Source organism: Corvus hawaiiensis, chromosome 2 (genome assembly GCF_020740725.1).
Source record: "Corvus hawaiiensis isolate bCorHaw1 chromosome 2, bCorHaw1.pri.cur, whole genome shotgun sequence".
Taxonomy (NCBI): domain Eukaryota; kingdom Metazoa; phylum Chordata; class Aves; order Passeriformes; family Corvidae; genus Corvus; species Corvus hawaiiensis.
In genome coordinates, this window is record NC_063214.1 from 43,859,623 (window position 1) to 43,877,975 (window position 18,353).

An 18,353-nucleotide genomic window follows, 5' to 3' on the forward strand; every position below is an offset into this window, starting at 1 on the left:
CCTATTATCCAAAAAATAGGAAACATGTTAAGGAGCAGAGTTCTGTGATCCCTGTGAATTAAAAGAGACTTCAATAGGTCTATTAGTATCAACATTGACAGCTAACTCTGATACTGTCCTGAGGAAGTCTCAGCCTTGTAAAAACAGAATTATTACTTTTTCACTTCAACAAATTCTGCAGGCTGTATTACTAGAAATTGCAGTGTTTCTTCTGCGTTTTTGACACTCACAAAAATCTATTGTGATTACAAAGAAGTAAGCATTGATGAACAGTTGAGAAGTGTGAAAAACAAACTATATCAAGGAATTACCACATGCAGGAGCTTTGAGCCTTGCCCCACTTTCATATTCAACTGTGTAAACATGGAGACTGAATGACTTGGTAGGACTGTATCCATGGCTGTCTTCTTGAAAGCTATTTTTGGCAAGTGGTGGGCTGTCTTGAAGCACAATTGCTTCATGGCCATGCCTTGATGGTTGTTTCCAACTGAGTTATTGCCGACTTGAAGATGTCGAGAGAGGTCTCCTCAAATCCAGTATGCACATTTGTATACATACTTACATACTCACACGGTATGCCTGGATAAACCACTCCAGATAAACATACAAGAATCAACCAAAATGTTTCTGTTTACTGTGATAAGCCTGCCCACATACTTGTAAGAACCCAACTTCGCTGTAGAAACCATGCTTGCAGTTTCCTGACGCTCATCTTTAGGATGGATTTGGCTCAGCTGTATCCCCTTCATAGCAACCAAGTGCCATGGCAGAACGTGGATGTTCCCATCTTTTGTCTCTGCCCGTCTCTCGGAGCGCTGCCCCGCCGCAGGCCGAACACGCACACGGGGCAGGCTGGCCGGGGCCGCGCTGGGTGCCAGGAGGATCCGCTGCCAGAGCAGGCCCGCTCGGCCTGGCCGCCTCCGGCCCCGGCTCCCGCGGCTCCTCCAGCTGATGCAGGAGCCCCCGGGCTGGCAGCGGTCCTGCCCCAGCAGCGCGGCCGCTCCCTCCGCTTCACCCCGACACAAACCGGCCTCCTTGCAGGGCATCCTCTGCAATGGCCCCGAGCCTCCGTGCCCCGGTGGTGGATCCTCCTTCCCGACTTTGCTCTGGGCGTCCCAAAGCCCGTGGTAAAGGAGTAGGCGACCTCCGGCTCTCACAGAGCCCCGCAGACCCTCCACCTCGCCCCGGGCCGGGCCGCCGCTGGAGGGCAGAGCGCGGAGGGGCGGCGAGCGAGGGGCGGGCACTGCCGGGCCGCGTCCCAGGCATGTGAGCATGCCGCGCCGGGAGGAGGAGGAGGGATTCCTCGGCCGGGCCGGGGGAGGTTCGCACTGGAGTTAGCGCCGGGCAGGGAGGAAGAGTGAGCGCTGCCGGAAGCGGCGGAGGGGCGGCGGCGCTGGGAGCCCGCGGTGCTCCGCGGGCAGCAATGTAGCTGGGTGACAGCGGCCGGAGCGCGCCGCCTCCGCTGCCAGCGGGCCGGTGCGGCGGGTCGGGAGCCTCTCCGGGAAGGCGGCAGCCGCGCCTCGCCTCGCCGCTCCCCCGCTTTCCCCTCGGCGCCGTCTCTCGGCGCGGCCCTCCCTTCGTTCCTCTCTCCCTCCCTCCGCCGCCGGCCGGGGGGCTGCGGCCGCCACCGCTGCCATGGGGCTGCCCACGCTGGAGTTCAGTGACTCCTACTTGGACAGCCCGGATTTCAGGGAGCGCCTCAAGTGTCACGAGATCGAGCTGGAGAGGACGAACAAATTCATCAAGGAGCTGATTAAGGACGGCAGCCTCCTCATCGGGGCCCTGCGAAGTGAGTCGGGCGGCGGGACCGGGGTGGCTGGCAGGAGAAGGGGCTTCTTTTGTTTGAATGGGCGCCGGGCGCGGGCTCCCCTGCCGGCAGCCGCCGAAAGGCGCTTCCTCAACTTTCTCTGCCCCGCGCCCTCCCTTTCTCGCTCCCCGCTGCTGTGCCTCGCCTCGCCTGCGGCGGGCCCGGGTGGGTGTCCCCGGGGAGCGGGGGAGGCGCGGGCCCTGCCCCGGCCCGGGGGCCCGGCCGCGCCCTCCCCGCCGGGACCGCGGGCAGCGCGGGGGCGCCGCCGGGGCGCGGACCGGCCAGGTGGTCCCGCCTGGGGATGCGGGCAGAGCCCGGGGTCGGGGCTGGGGCGGAAAGTCGCGGTGCAGATCACTGTACGGTACGGACCAGGCGTGGAGTATTGCGGCGGGGTCTCTTCCGGCACGCCGGCTGCTAGTTGCGTGTCTTCAGATAACGAAGATGTCCGTAATAAGTGGGCAAAGCAAGATAATGAAGTGAATTTATACGGAGTGTTTCTGTCTTTCCCCCCCCATACTCACGCGTCTTCGTGTGGTAGATTAACTTTTATGTATTTTGAAAGGTTCTGAGAGCAGAGATAAACACGAACAGTGTAGTGCTTTTAAAAGTCTGTGGGTTGAGCAGTGACAACTTTCTGGGGCGTGAAAACGGCAGTCATGCTCTGAAGATCATACAGTGAAAGCTAGGAGTTGCCCAGGAGCGTCACTAGACTCGGTTTGTCCTCCCGTCCTGTAAACCTTGCCATCTACTTGTCTTTAAGTCACTTTTGACTTTAAGAGATAAAACTAGACTTTAAGTCACCTGTTGCCCAAAGTTTTCATGGAGAGCAGAGAAGTAACTTACAACATCTCTTTTTGCAAGGTGAGACAGTCAAAGGAAAGAATCGCTTTAATCCTTAAAAACATCTGCCACATTGACATGGTGTGCTGGTTTTTGTTGGGTTAGGGGTAGCAGTACCGTTTGTTATGTGGACAGGGGACAGGTATTACTCCGAGTTCTGTAGCTCTTAAGAACTCTTAAGAACTGTTTCTAACCTAGAGTCTAAACCCAAAGATTGTGTCCTTACCTAGGAGGTAAAAAATTGTGAGGATTTTATTTGCCCAACAGTAGGATTGAATTGTACTTGTTCATGCATCAACCGTGTATTTACAGCATTGCATTTACATAAAGCAGCTCCTGTCTTTTTGAGAGTTTTTTTTCATATAAATGCATGTATTTCTGCACACATCAAAGTTTTAGTGAGTATCTGGGTACAAGCCTAGTATCTTATGTGAGTTTATACTGGATTTAATAAATTCCTGGACCCATGCCCACAGGATGTGAGATGACCGATTACACAGAAATAGTGCTTATGTGTGTGTGTATCAGTCTGTCTATATCTCTAAAAACTCGTTGGTACATTTTTTTTTTTCAGGCAAAAAAGTTGTAGTTGTACTTTAAGCCTTTCTTGTTGCTAAGAAGCTTTCTTTGTGTAACAGAAAGTCTGAGCTTGTTTTAAGTAGTAAAAACTTACTATTACAAACCTGGTCCTATAAAATAGCATGCACACATAGTAATGACAGATTAGGATACCACATCAGTACTTTTTTTGACCTTGACTAGCAGTGAGAACTGACCACTTTAGGTTCCAGATCAAATATGAGCAAACACAACTTTCTTCTTAGGCTATCTGAAGACAGGCTGAGAGTTTGAGGCTGTTAAGCCTGGAGAAGAGAAGGCTCTGGGAAAAATTTCCCAGCTTTCCAGTAGCTAAAGGGGGGCATACAAGAGCCAGAGAAGGACTTTTTACAAGGATATGCAGTGAATAGGCCAATGGGTAATGGCTTTAAACGGAGTGGGTAGGTTTAGATTGGATATTAGAAAGAAAGTCTTTGCTGTGAGTGTAGTGAGGCTCTGTAACAGGTTGCCCAGAGAAACTGTGGATGCCTCATCCCTGGAAAAGTTCAAGGCCTGGTTGAGTGGGCATTGAGCAACCTGGTCTAGAGGGAGGTGTCCTGGCCCATGGCAGGGGGTTTGGAACTTGATGATCTTTAAGGTCCCTTCCAACCCAAGCCTTTAATGAGTGTCAAAGACAGATGGCAGTAGAAAAAATACTGTATTTGAGAAGTAATTTGAACCCTCATTCTGAAGTGAGTAATCCCATTCGTTTTGGGGAGAACGCTTAGGAGTCCTTGCAGGATTTAGAACAATATTTCTCTCTTAAGTAATGACTACTTCATTTGTAAGTTCTCATGATTTTTAAAACTTGTCGTTTAAATGTTATTCTATTTGACACAATGCTTATTGTATCCTGTATACAGATCTAGAATGTTGTGTGTCTTTTACCCTTAGAAAAATAAAGTCTGTTCTGGTATAGTAGGAAATCTTTGTCCTTTTGTTCATTTCAAATCCCTTAATTTCATGACTGTGCCTTCTATAGAATATTGCCTTAATTCCCATGTTAGGGCCACTGGGGAAATGTCTGGATTTTTCTCAACAAACTAGAAATCCTGAGCTTATTCTCTGCAGACTGTTGTAGATGCTGCAAGAACAGTGTACCTGTTACAGCAAGTAACACTATTGTATATTTCTAGAGCACAGAAATTTTATTTGTTTAAGCAAATTAGCTACTCCTACTCACCTTTAAAGTCAGTGAAGTGTGGAATACTTATGCCAGCCTTCGGTTTTTTTAATTTCTTTAACTGTGTTTGAAAATCAAACTGTGAAGTAGTTGAGTTTAGTGATAACTCTGATTTGATTTTTGAATATTTAATAACCTACAAGCCCAGAAGCAAAACAGGCATTATTTACCATGTTTTATGTCTAGATGATCTAGGATTTTTATTTACACATCATTTTGTAGGATCAGTTCTGATGGGGTAAAAAAATCTGGACTGTGCTGCAGAGCTTCAATGGAAATGAGTTTTGGAACATGTCATCCCTGACCATTCATAGAGAAGAGACAGTGAAATTGACTTAATGCAGTTAGAAAACACAATAATATTTTAAAGGTTGCTAAATATAAGTTCCGTTAAATGAAATGACAGCATGTGCATGGTTTTTCAGGTAGAATTGAACTTCTGTATTACAAATGTTCCAAAATATTAATATTTGCACAATCAAGTATTGAAGATACTGTAATAATGCAATGTTTATAAATACCTGACAGATTCCACATAAATTGAAGGTAGAACAAATAGGCTCAGTGTAGTATGCAAATATATTGCATTTTATTTGGAGTGGTCCCAAAATGAGTCAGACTTTATTTTGATGTGGTTTTGCTGCGTTAATTCTGGAGAGTGCTGGTTTCCAAAGTAGCATGCAGAGCTGTAATACTGTGTTCCATGAAGCAGCAGTTGATTGTTGTGAATGCAGTGGGAACTGATAAAGCTAGGATTGATATAAAATCATCAGCAGCTTTTTCCTAGCATTTTTTTGCAGTGTTTCATTGTCTTTCTAAATAAGCAGGACCCTGTGAGTAGCCCAGAACAACACAGATGATATGTTTCAGTTTAGCTGGGTGTTAGCATCCCATCCATATGCCCATTATGCCTACTTCAGCCTTGTCCTACAATTAGTATTTATAGCGATGGACTACACTTCCTTTTTCAAATCAGCTGAGGTACTAAATGCATTAGTATCTCTTGAAAGATTTAGTTTATGCATATAATAGACTTTCCTATTATATTAAAAATTTTTCTTTTTACAGAGATTTAGCCCTGTGTATAGGCACATTTAAGTAGAAGCATATATATAAGCAAATACAGTTTTTTAGTGCACTCAGAAGAGGATTTTTGTTGTTAACTTTGGAATTAAGAGGGTAAAAAACTTTTTAGAAAAAATGGTTTCCTGTTACAACTGACCTTCTTGATTATTAGGTAACAGTTGATTTCGTAAGTTATTCAGTCACCTAATTTAATAGATCTTTCAGGTGCGTGTTTAAAGTGCATATTCCTAAATGCTTCACATTGTGAGGTCCAGCTGTAGAATGACTCCTAAGGCAGAATTGATATTTTTCCTTCTTGTTGATTGCAGGTTGTTTTCAATGAAAGCATCAGGTCTATTTTTTTTCTGTACTTTTTCCCAGTCATGTACTTTAAAATTTCTTTGTAGTTGTCTTCTGAAAAAGCAACCTAGTCTAGGGTGTTGTCCTATAGGTTATATAGGAAATTCCATTACAGAACTACTTATATGCTTTTAATTTCCGTAATAGGACTACTGACTTGCCAAAGTTAATGAATACTGTATTAAACAATCCAGAAAAGTGACATGCATCGTGTACAGGTGATCTTATGGCTCATTGTGTGCAGAAGCATTCTGTTTCTCCCTCTGATTTTTGAGGCCCTCTCCATTGTAAGTCCTATCAAGTTCACTTACATAGTTCAGATGAGAACTGCCTAAGTTTTGGGTTAAGTGGTTGAAAGTTCAGTAGGTTTACAGCTGTTTTAAGTAATACTATACTTTTTCAAGTCTTAGTATGATACAAACAGTAATGCAGAGCTATGGTGTTATATATACATGTAATATAAATAAGGTTTAGCAGATATCTTTAGGATTTTGTAATTTAGTAGCAGTTGTTAGTTTTATTTTACTACTTGACACAAGGAGAAACAAGATAGAAATACTGTCTTTTGTAAGGGTTGCAAGGGGGTGTTATTTACCAAGGTTTTATAGAAATTTCACACAAAGAAAGACTGTATTAAGTTGCTTGGTATATTTCAGGGTTTTCAGGGATGATTCTCGTCTCTACTAAACCTAATTATAAAAGTACAGTGATGAACCTGTTTATACATTGGGAAATTTTGGGGATTAGTTGCCTGGAAAAAAAAAAAAAAAAGGACAAGATTACAGCATAAGAACTTAGGATATTTTTATCTCTTTGGGGATTTTTTTTCATGTAAAAACCAAAACCTTTATATCTTTCCAGAGACATGCATTTTCCCAGATATCTTAGCCTCACATATTTTCATGAAATTATGTCTTTGCAATGTCTTTTCCAGATTCTAAGTGAAGCAAGACTGAGTTCATTGAGTAGTAATTGCTGAAGTTTGATAGCAGTCTTTCTCCTTTATCTATGTAGATGTAGCTTACATTTCTTAGTCCCTAAATATATTATTCCCAATTTTAAAAAATGTTGCCCTCTTTGTATACATAAATATGTGATGCTAACTAAACTAGACCATATAATCTATGTTGTTCTGGCATATTCCCAGATTCCCACTTATTTAGTAAGTAAGCATTCACAATAGTCACCAGCAGCTTCATGGAGCATATATGTGGTCATCACACCTACTTCAGCCCTGTCCTACAACTAGTATTTGCAGTGAGAGACTACATTTTCTTTTTTCCCACTAAAAGGAAGTTACTCATTGCCATTAGGTTTGTTTTTTTTTTTTGAAGTTATCTGTTCCATTGCTGTTCTGTTACTTCTGATGGGCATTTGCAGGGTCCTGTGCAACCTCTGCTGGTGTCTGCATTATCTGTGGATTATGGATGTAACTTTCAAAAACAATTCCATCAGTATTCTGCCTTTTATGCAGAGGTACCAACAGTAAGTTGGTTGGTGGCCAGAGAAGGATCTTAATTGCTTCCTCTAGTGTTTAAAGCAGCTGCAGTCTGTATCATATTATCTTTAGCCAAATATATGTGAAGAAAACAAATACCAGGATCTAGTGGACTGTTACAGAGCGCATTATTTTCTTGCCATCACATGGTGTTTCATTTTGAACCAGTAGTACCTGCAGGTGAATTTCCATACTGTCAGGAATGATTATTGTATTAACAAAGACCTTGAATGACTCAACATGGGTGTTCTTAAGCCTTAATACTGAAACTGGTATTCTTTAGAGAAACTTTGTAATTGGATTATGTCAGGCTACCGAAGGAGCAGTTTTGAGTTTCAAATGCCATACGAAATGATGTCTCTGCTTGAAGAAAATATTGTGGATTTTTTTTTTTTTTTAATTAGGATTTTAAAACCGATTTCTTTAAAAGGTCAAATTTAATCTGTTTCTTAATGGGCCAGTTGGCTTGTTGTCTACTATGTGCTTCATTTGCTATGAATAAGATAAATGAATTCTATTAATAAGAGACCAGCTGCTTGAGGAATATTGTCTTTACTACAATGGAAAATATGATGCTGTGATCACTGAACTTGTCCAGATCTCTTGGGTTTTTGTGGGCAGAAGTGCTACAGCAATTTGCAGTTTCCTGTTATAGTAAATAACTTCGTATTCATCCTCTGCAGAAAAAAAAAATACAGAGGACAATACAGTCCTTCTTCCTACTGAATAATAAGCCAGTGCTATATCTTTGTCTTTCTATTTTTCCTATATTCTCAAAACTGTAATTATAAATAAATCTGGAATATAAGGAAATTTGGTGTCATGGATTTACTTTATTAATTCCAGTCTCCTGCTAGTATTACCTAATGTAATCCCTAGTTGTCAAATTCCATTTTAAAAACAATTTTTATCCTTTCTATTTCTGCTAGAAGGCTGCTCTAGAACCTTGTTACTCTGAGAGTTGGGTACCTCATTAAAAATAAATTTAATCTGGAAATTCAAACTTGTTTATGCTAATTTTCCTTTCACTCAACATTTCTGTACTGTTGTTTACTTGGATTTGCTTGGTGAATAATCACATCCTTTTGCTGGACTGAACAAGCTGTTCTCATCCTCTCTTCTAAGTGGTTCTCTGGTTTCTTGGTCATTTTAGTAGCTCTTTTCTATGCCTTTTTAAATTCACTTTTAAGTTTTCAAGAGCTCTAAAAGTAGGGAAAACAAAACTAGCATAATATTTTTCATAAGTTTTATCTTTCCTCATATTCTGTGAGAACATCAATCATTAAATCAATGGTTATGGTCCTCTTTTGATTATGTAGTACTATGGCTTCCTCAAGTGTGTCATTAAAGGCGAAAAAGTCTCAGCATCTTAAAGGCAGTAGCAATGAAGTATATATTTAAACTGAAGAAAAATAACTTGACCTTCTTCCATATTAATATGGAATTGAAGTACTGTTGGGCAATAATGTAACCTCCCATTGGCACCCTATGAAGTGCAAATAGCTTTCATTAGAAAGATACATTTCACAGCACGTTATAAACTATGTTACAGCGTAGTTTTCCAGATTAGTCAGAAGTTATCAATTTAAATCACTTCCCTCTCCTGAATTATGCAGACTTGTATTTCACAGGACACAAAAGCTTAAACATGTTACTGTACTCTGGTGTTTTGCTTAATGTAGTTCTGACATGGGAAAACAGTATGGAAATGCTGTACGTCTTAAGAAGTCTTTTCTTTTAGCTCAATATTCAAGGCAGGATACAAGGTGCTGCAATGCCTCGGTCATATAGTTTTTCCTACTACTGATGTTAGTTGAATTGCAGGTTGGTTAAAGAGAGGTTTGCCTGCCAGATGTGGATTGTAGTGTCTGTTTACAAAGGTACTCTTGGTCTCTGGAAGATACTATGTAAATTAAAGTAGGTATCACCATTAGGATTAATTTTCTACTGTGAAAGCATTTACTTAAAGTAAACATCATGAAAAATAAAACAGGTAACAATAAGAAGAATCAATTTGTGATTTTGCCAAGAGGTTGGACCAGATGACTCTTGAGGTCCGTTCCAACCTGGTATTCTATGATTCTGTGATTTGATCTTGTGGAACCATCAGTCTGACAGGAGATCAGCTTCTGGTGTCTTCTTGCAGAAGCCACATCTGCAGTACTCCTCCGCCTCTACCTTGCCTTGAACCAAATAAAGCTCTTCTCCAAGTATTTTCCATGCTTCTGTCTTTGGAAGAGAAACATTTTGGTTCCTAAAAAGCAGCTGCTGTCCAGGCATTTGATGACTGAGAATTGTTCTGTTTTTGTTGATAGGGACAGGTGAACTTAGGAAAAGAATAGGGGAATGAATTATTAAAAAGTTGCAAATTTTTAATTCTTTTACAGTAAATCTTAGATGAGGTGGTCATTCAGCTGACCTGTTCAGATTTCTAAGGATATAATTTTTTTATGCTGACTTCTTCCTGCTGCTTTCTGCTCAGAAATACCTGGGCAAGAACCTGGTTGCTTCTAGAAAATGATCAGATATAAAAATCATCTTTGCTCTTCTTCCCTATGTCCTCACCCTTGCCACTATCTCACCACCATGCATGGAAAAACCCCACAAATCCTTGGTAAAACAAGCAATACAGGGGGTAGGGTTTCATAGTAAAGACATTTCCTTTGAGTCAGCTGAGTTCTTTGTTTGCTAATCGAAAGTGCACAAGAAGGGATAACTGGATGTATTTAAGCTTTTTTTTTTTCCTGCTGTAATAATTAGATTAATTTCAAGAAGTGGCCAAATGTCAGTGTAAATATGTGTAGATCAGTTCTTAAAAGCCATAGTTCTTAAAAGTGCAGATCATATTTAAATGAAAGAACAGAGAGATATGTGATGTTGTAGGGGTGCATGTTGATGTTCAAATGCCTTCCTAGATTATCAGTGTTGTCGAGGCCTTTGGAACACTGGGACCTTGCTATTCAAAAAGTTTACATTCCTCTGTAAGTCCATTCTTTCCATCTTCTCACCCTTTTCTGTCTTACCTTATTTACCTTTAGCCTTTGTTTACAAATGATGAGGAGGAGTCAAGAGAGGTAGGAGTAGGGAGAACACAAGAATTCATCTTCTGTGGAATTTACTATTTGTATAAACTGTTTAAACCCATGAATGTTATAGAGGGGTGATCTTCCTCTAAGCCTAAAATTACTTCTAGATTGCAGGGAGCATGCAGAAGAAACTTGCTGCTTTGAAAAAGAGTGCTCTGAGCCTGTTCTCTTCTTGAACCTTTTCATGTCTAGAACTACCACTGCCATTAAAACAAGCTGTGTAATGATACCTAAAGAAAAAAAGAAAATAAATAACTTTCTGTGCTCCTCTTGTGAATTACCAGTTGGCCTACATACACAGGGAAGCTATAGAGCTATGTCGCTTACCTTCCGGGAAACCTTGAAATAAGTAAGACTTGAGCTTTACTGTAGGAGTGGTAAATTCCCCTTATTCTGGAGAAGTGCAGAAGTTATGAGAACATTTGAGAGACTGATACTGCTGAAACATGTTTGTGTAAAAATACATCTGTTCATTCACGAAGTATTGTCAAGTTTTTTACCTTCTAGGGTAAATAAGAAGTATTTATAAAATATTTTACCTCTAGGTTGGGTATTAGGAAAATTTTTTTTCACCCAGAGAGTGGTGTGCACTGGAACAGGCTCCCCAAGGAGGTGATTATGGTACCAAGCCTGCAAGAGCTCAAGAAGTGCTTGAAGGGCAATGCTCTCAGGCACATGTTGGGATTCTCAGGCTTGTCCTGTGCAGGGCCAGGAGTTGGGCTTGGTGACCCTTGTGGGTCTCATCCAATTCAGGATGTTGTATGAAGCTGTACTAACTTGCATACTACTATGAAGAATCTGTTTTAGTACAGAAAAAGAAAAATGAACTAATGGCTTCTTAATAAAATTAATAGTTAGCTTATAATAAAAATTTCAGTTCGCTCTGTGTACTCAGAGATGCTTTTGTGAATCTCATCTCATGGTATGTGCTATTTGCATAAAAGTCAGTGTCATCAAGAGTTGGGCTTTGTCATTTTCAGTATTTTATGAGTTGGTTTCTCCGAGTTGTGCTTTGAAGAGCCAGAGAGTGGGACCAGGCAGAGATGCAATAGTACAAAACAGATCCAAGGAAAAGAATTGCTGCTTTCAGTTGGTATCAGATCTGGTTAAATAGGAGGTGGTTTAAGCCACAACAAAGTAGGTGAGGTTAAAATAATCTTTGGGCATATTAATATTTGATTAACCGTGTGCACATACTGGAATGTAATATGGCTTCTTCACCTCTCCTGGTTTTTTTTTCTTCTCCCAGTTTCAGCATATTATTGACCAAGCCTGATGGTTAAAAGTAAGGAAAAATAGTGCAGTTTGGTAAGCATCATGAATGCCTGATGTTTTTTGACTCATAGGTCTTTGTCTAGGAACTCCTGACTGGTTGTATTCGTACAGTTTGGATGTAAGAACTTGTTACCTTAATTTGATAAATTTGTTGATGTAAGTCAGTTCAACTGAAGTAGCAAGGAAATGAATGTACTGTAGCTTCTCAACATATTTTCTTCTTGACAATGGCCAGTGCTTCACTCCGGTTTTTAGAGGGAATTCCCTTGCTGCTTTTTGTTTTTAAAAAGTATGGTGAGACTTCTGTGTTGGAAAACATGCTTTTCTTTTTTGAGAGTTGCAAATTGTTAGAATTGCAGCAAATAACTCTTTGTTGTCCTTGCATAATCTGTTTGAAGACATTTTCAGCAAGTCAAGAAACAGCAAATGTGGCATGCCCCCAGGGCAGCTAACACTGACTATGGAAAGTAGTTGGCTGGTGAAGGGGGAGTTGAGTCCATTTAATAAAGTGAACACGGGCTTGCAGACTGACAGATGCCAGAGATGTATGATGTTTGCAAGTATTATTTGAGGAGTTTTACAGATAGTTTTTGCATTTATCGATGTTGAGTCTGGTTCTGCTGCTTGTTTTCTGGAGAATGCTGAAAAATTGTGAAGGCACAAAGAAGACCCTTTGAACATTTGAAGAGCATATGAAAATGCTTCAGCGTCTTGAAAACTACGAATACCATATAGCGTATGTTTTTTGCCATTACTTAATCTGAAAGTTAAAGACTTATTTATATCACAGGAAAAAATCTTGATGGGAAGTTTCTCTAAGAGACCAATGTGCATGAAGATCCAAGTGTTGGCAGAAGCTATACAAATTCAGATTATAAACCTGCAACTGCAAAAGTAGTAAGATACCTCCTTAAGACTATAATGGACTTTTCATTGCTGGAAAATCTTAAATTGTTTGGATTTTTTTTCCCCCCTAAGTTGCAGTCTTGTTCACTTATACCTGTTGGACTTGAAGTATTAAGTCCTGAAACTCCTGTTCAGGGTATGAGGCTTGTTGATTGTCTTGCCTTAAAAAGAAATGTTTTGAGTCTACTTGCAAATCATGAAGTTACATTACTTGAAGGTACATGTGTGAGTGAAACTTTTCAGTCTGTGAAGAATACATCCTTAAGACATTTTACAGTTTAATCTTTTTCATATTTAAAATACTTGCAAGTAAGGTCTCAGATGGTTTCTTCTGGTAGTTCTTACTTTGTTATCAGCGTTGTGATACAAAATGGAGGTCCTATGCTGTAATAACTGTCTTGGGGAGATGTTTTTAGTGTCTGGTTTTGTTGGTTTGGTTGTTTTTTTTTTCCACTTTCTTAGTTTTGAATACTAGGCTGTATTATTTTAGTATATATACATGCCCGTGCAAATATACATTGAAACAAAACCAAATAGCTGAAGATAGTGATACTATGTTTCTTTTCATATATAGAGACACTAAATAAATATGTTCAATTCAAGTTGCTGTCTTACAGGCATGTAAAGATAGCAAACCTAACATTTTTCAAAGATTCTTAATGTCCGGAAAGTGGGTTTAATATCTTAGCTTTGTTATGCTATTGAGATAGATATAATCTGAAGTACTTCAAAAACCTTAAAATTCTCACAGTTCTTGTATATACAGTGTTTTGTCATCTATTACCATGACTGGTTTAATTGGAAAATAGAAAACACTGACAGAAGAACACAGAGGTGTGTCTAAGCAGATTCTTATAGGCATAAATATGAGCTTTGCAATAGACTTAATGAAGTTTTCTCACAAATACAGTCAGTATGGTTGGCTTTTTGCTACACGTGCTTAGAACTGTTTGGGAGCCTAAGGTCAAATGAGAAATCCAAAATATTTCATTTTATGAAGAGGCGTTTAGGCACAGCAGTACATTTCCTGTTTACATAGCCAAATCTTTTTTTGTATGATGAGAGATTTCCTGATACAGTCATACAGAATTTTTGAGTTTGCACTTTCAAGCTGTAGCTTCTGTTTCTTAGCCATCATCTGCACCCCAGCCAGCATGATACAATTCATTTTCCCGTGAACTGATACGATGTTCGTCTAAGTCTTACCGCTTTTTGTTTATACCCAGATTGCAGGATGGAAGATGAAAATGTTAAGGCCATGTTCAAGAAATTTGTTTAGCATTTATTTTTTCAGGTTTAATTGAGAAATGAAAAATTACAAGTTTTGTAAAGGTACCTTTTTTTGCCATTCTTTTTCTTTTGTAATCCAAGAGGCACATTGGTCTCTGGTGTAAGTGAATGAAACCCACAAATTGACAGAATCTACTCACTTCCTTTAGCTCCATACAACCTAAGAACGTACGGTTTTTATATTCTTGTGCAATGTGGATAACTGGACATAGTGCTACTTTTTCTGGTTAGGGCCTTCTCTGTGTAGTTGAAATGCAGCAGGTTAACATGTGTTTATTCTTATTCTATTTGCATTGCTACAGCACAACAATGATGTAATTCTTTGTTTTGTTGATTCAGTTTGTTTTACTCTTGTCTATTAATGCAGCTTATCCCAAATCTCCCTGGGAGAGGTAATCATCTTAAATTTACTAAAATGGCGTTGCAGATGATGTGGTTTTTTCCGCCACCAGGTTTCTGACAGCTTCCAAATCATTTGTCAGTGAAATATGCATTATGCTGTCACAACTCCTCCTAACTGACACTCCAGAGGCTCTTTGATGCTCTCTGTGAGAAGCCAGAGTTGTCAATGCACCTTGAGACTTTAAGACTGCTTTACAGTAAAAACTCACTTGCATGCCTACTTTTATCACTTCTCTTGAGTCATTATGGAGCTCTGAGTACTGTGTTGCTGGGTCGAGCGTCAATTTTGCAATGTTTTCTAGAACATTTAACGTTCCCAAAGGAATCTGCGTTATTTTGATAAACATTTCTCTTGTCCCTTTGTAAATCAAAATGGCACTTGAACAACAATTGCATCTGTACAGATGGCATGAAACACAAGACAGGAATGTTACTCTAACTAGTGAATGGGTTGGGGGGATGTTTTAGTAGCTTGATACTTTCTTGGTTGTTTGGTTGGTTTGGTTTTCTTTTTAAAACATATTGAGTGATTTAAATCTTGATCCCCCTGCCCCATTGTGGGGTATGCAAGAGGGGCTGAGTGCAGTGAAGAGGGGCAGAGACTATGAGGTTCTGCACCAGTGGGAGTTGGAGTTTCTGCATATCAAATCCCACATCTGGATTCTATCAAAGTTAAACTAGTTGTGTGCTAAGTTCTTGCCTTCCTTCTTGTCACAGTTGTCCCACAGTGAAATAAACCTTGTGACTTGGGGAGATTTATCTTTAACTTGTACATCTTTCTCTGGTTTTGCTGTTTATAAGCATGTGTTGAGTAATTTAAGTGTCTTGTAAGTGTTATGGGGGGATTTCACTTCCATCTCAGTTTCTACATATGCCTTTAGTTGGAAATTTAAAAAAAGTTGTTATCTATGAAAGCATTAAATACCATTTGTAACATTTGAGTTAGTTTGAATATGTTTGATTGGGGTACTTATGAAACAGGCACTTTTAAGTGTAGGAGTGAGATCTTAAAACAGTTGATGGGTATATTGTATTAAAATAGCAAAGGTATTCAGCATATTTTTCTGAAGCTAAACAGATTCTTCAGATAATCCCTACTAACAGTGCAGTAGAATTTTTTCTGCGCTGTATGTCGTGCTGCCTGCAGAAGTGTTGTCATACTGTTTTGTTAAATTTTATTAAAAGTATGTTAACTCTTTAAATATGAAGTCTTCTACTTCTGTAACTCCTCATTCATTCCAGTAAGGATTGTATTTGTGCCTCTCAGAGAAATTTAAGAGGGGGAATTTATGGTGAGGTACAGATAAACAACATGGAATTTGGTCTCTCAGAAGTTCGCTTCTGCTTCTAAAAGGATGTCAAGTATATGGAAAGTTTGGTTGTTTTTTTAAACAAACAAAACTCCATAAATTGATAAAACTTGTCTGCAAAACCTGATTGTTTCCCAATGAAACAAATTAATGTAGTCAGTAATTAAGTCCTATTATTACTGAAATGCAAGTTTCAGATTTTGTGAGGATACTTAGGTTTAGAGTTGTGTCAGCATCTCTGCGGTCTCAGCACTGTGCCTTCAGACTTCCAGAATAAAACTGGGCAGTTGGTGACCCTCACAGAAGTACTGAGCTTCTATAACAAGTCAAACAAAGAGACCCTCTAAATTGCATAGGCTTCTGCTAAAGTTTCCCCAAGTGTCCTCAAATAACCCCTTTTCAGAGAGGGATTTATCTTACGTGGGTTGGAATCCAGGTGCCCTGTTAGGCTCCACACCAATCTGTGACAGCAAGTGAGGAGTTTCATGATTTAAGTGTGGACTGCAAATCATTTGTTGTATGTCTGCTGCTTGGTTATGTTATCTGACAATGTCAGTTTTGGTTCTATGAGAAATAGTGACTGTTGCCTGTATACACTGCCTGCCCTGTTCATCTGGATTTGGATTTTTTTTTTTTTTAAGGTCTTTCTTTTCTTTCTTCGTTCTTTCAGGTTTCTTTCCTCAGCTACTTTGAAAAGTTCCAGTTTAGTTAGTTTCTGCTTTTAAGTTAGCAAATCCACCCTTTGGTTGTCCTTTGAAACTTCTTTATGGTAACTGTGCCCGTTCTGAGTTAGATTGGAAGAAACTTCACGGAATATTCAAGGGAATAATGCATCAAATAGTGATAGTTTCTGCTTCTGGCATTCTTTCTCTACTAGGCCTTAATATTTCTGACTGTTGCTGATTGTTGAGTTGATATTATAAAGTAACTGCCTGCAGTGACTCCAAGATCTTTCAAGCAGTATTAAAGCTAATGTAAATAGCATCACTGTGTAGATATATTTTTTTTTTCTATGTGCATTAGTGTGTGCTTCCTAAATGTAATTTTCCTGTATCACCTTACCTCCTTGGCATTTAAGATTGTGACATCCTTCTGCTGCTTTCAAGAAAGGAAAAAATGAAAGCTGATTATGAATACATGTATCAGCAGCAAAATATGTTAGTCAGTGTTAACACCCTTTTTCCAATTTGATCTCCAGATTTTATGATGACTCTGATAAATAGTAAGACTCCTTTGAGATTCAGAAAGGAATTATTTGGCAGGAAAAAGAAGTGTTAATACAGAAAATCTACTAAAATTTGATTCCGTTATAGGAAGCTGCTGCAACTGAGTTAAGTACTTGTTGCTGCCTTCATGCCCTGGCAGTTGTAAAACCAGTTTGGTTGGTCTATCCTGTGATATTCCAGATCACTGAGTATTTTACTGGCTTAAAGCCCACATCCTCTTGTGTTTCTTTCAAGAGAAATACTTTACACAGCTGGAATATGCACTTTGCTGAGTTCAGTACTTAGCAAAACTGAAGCTAAAAGAAGAATCTTGTGCTACCTTCCTTACAGCTCTACTACTGCCCTACCTTGATCTTTAAATGAAAATACTTGTTTGGACTGTAAAATATTATGAGGATTGTATAGGTTGCTAATGATATTTTCATAAGTGTAAAAGAGCAAGAGCTAAAAGCTCTTGAATTCTCAATGGAATGTGATTTTTTCAGAAATGTGTAATTCTTCACTGAAAAAGTTGTTATGCAAGTACCTTGAGGTATTGCTTATCTGTGGAAAGATGATAAAAAATGGAATCTGACTATTGTGGACATCCATGTTATGTTTTTTCATGCAGTAGGACAAACCCATGAATTATAAAATTATGTTTTAAGTATATTTTGGGAAGCTATATACCAGCTAGTAAAGTTAGCAGCTGCATAATCTTTTAGCCACTTGGGTAATTCGGTTCAAGGAGACTTCTTAAGCCGAAGACTTTACTAAATTTTCTTGCTAAGGCTGAACTTTTGAGGGTTATTGGATTTTGTTTTTCTTTGAGAGAAGAGTAGTTTCATTTTTCATGTTAGAAGCAGGAGGAGGAAGGATTAGCACAAAGAAAAATAGGCATCTTGAGTGTCATTACTGAAAAACTGGCACTGTAAGTCCTAGTTTTTGTTTGACTTAGTTGGTGTTCTATTTCTAAGTAACTGTGTGTGTATTTTGGTGACTTCCAAAACCAATAGGAAAATAATTCTCAATGAGGCTATTTATGACAAACTTAATATTGGTTCTCTCATCTATATTTATAGTTACTGTTTCCCACACTAATTTTGAGAGCACTCGTTACTTGTCTTTACCCAGTTCATAATTAATATTCCACAGCGATTTTTTTAAAAGAAATTATTTTCAGTCTTTATGGAAATTAACAGCAGAATACACAAGATTAATTTATATATTTAGGTTGAGGGTATGATACCAAAGTTAAATTTGCTAGCTCTTTGGCTGCTAAGTAATGAGTGTGACCGGGTAGCATAGAGGTAGCTCTGATTATATCAGTGTTCTGGGCTCTTGTCTGTGCAGAGTGGGTCCCAGGAGTATTGTTTTGTATTGGAAGGTGCTTGTAAAAGCATTTAGCAAGCCTGTCTTTGTGAATAATTGGCTTGATAAGAGCTGCTATGATACACTGTATGTTTACGGAGCCAGAAGTTGTTATAGCACAGAGCTGTGCTATAACAACAGTCAGCAGGAGTCATTAT

The 18,353-nt window shown here is 39.5% G+C and overlaps 1 protein-coding gene across 1 annotated transcript in view; it reads left to right on the forward strand.

Annotated features, from left to right (window-relative positions):
* The first annotated feature begins 1,635 nt into the window (after positions 1–1,635).
* Positions 1,636–18,353, forward strand: part of ARHGAP42 (Rho GTPase activating protein 42) — a 148,211-nt gene continuing 131,493 nt past the window's right edge. Inside the window, exon 1 of the mRNA XM_048294611.1 lies at positions 1,636–1,789. Within this exon, the coding sequence (XP_048150568.1) occupies positions 1,636–1,789 (154 nt within the window). The remainder of the gene's footprint in view (positions 1,790–18,353) is intronic.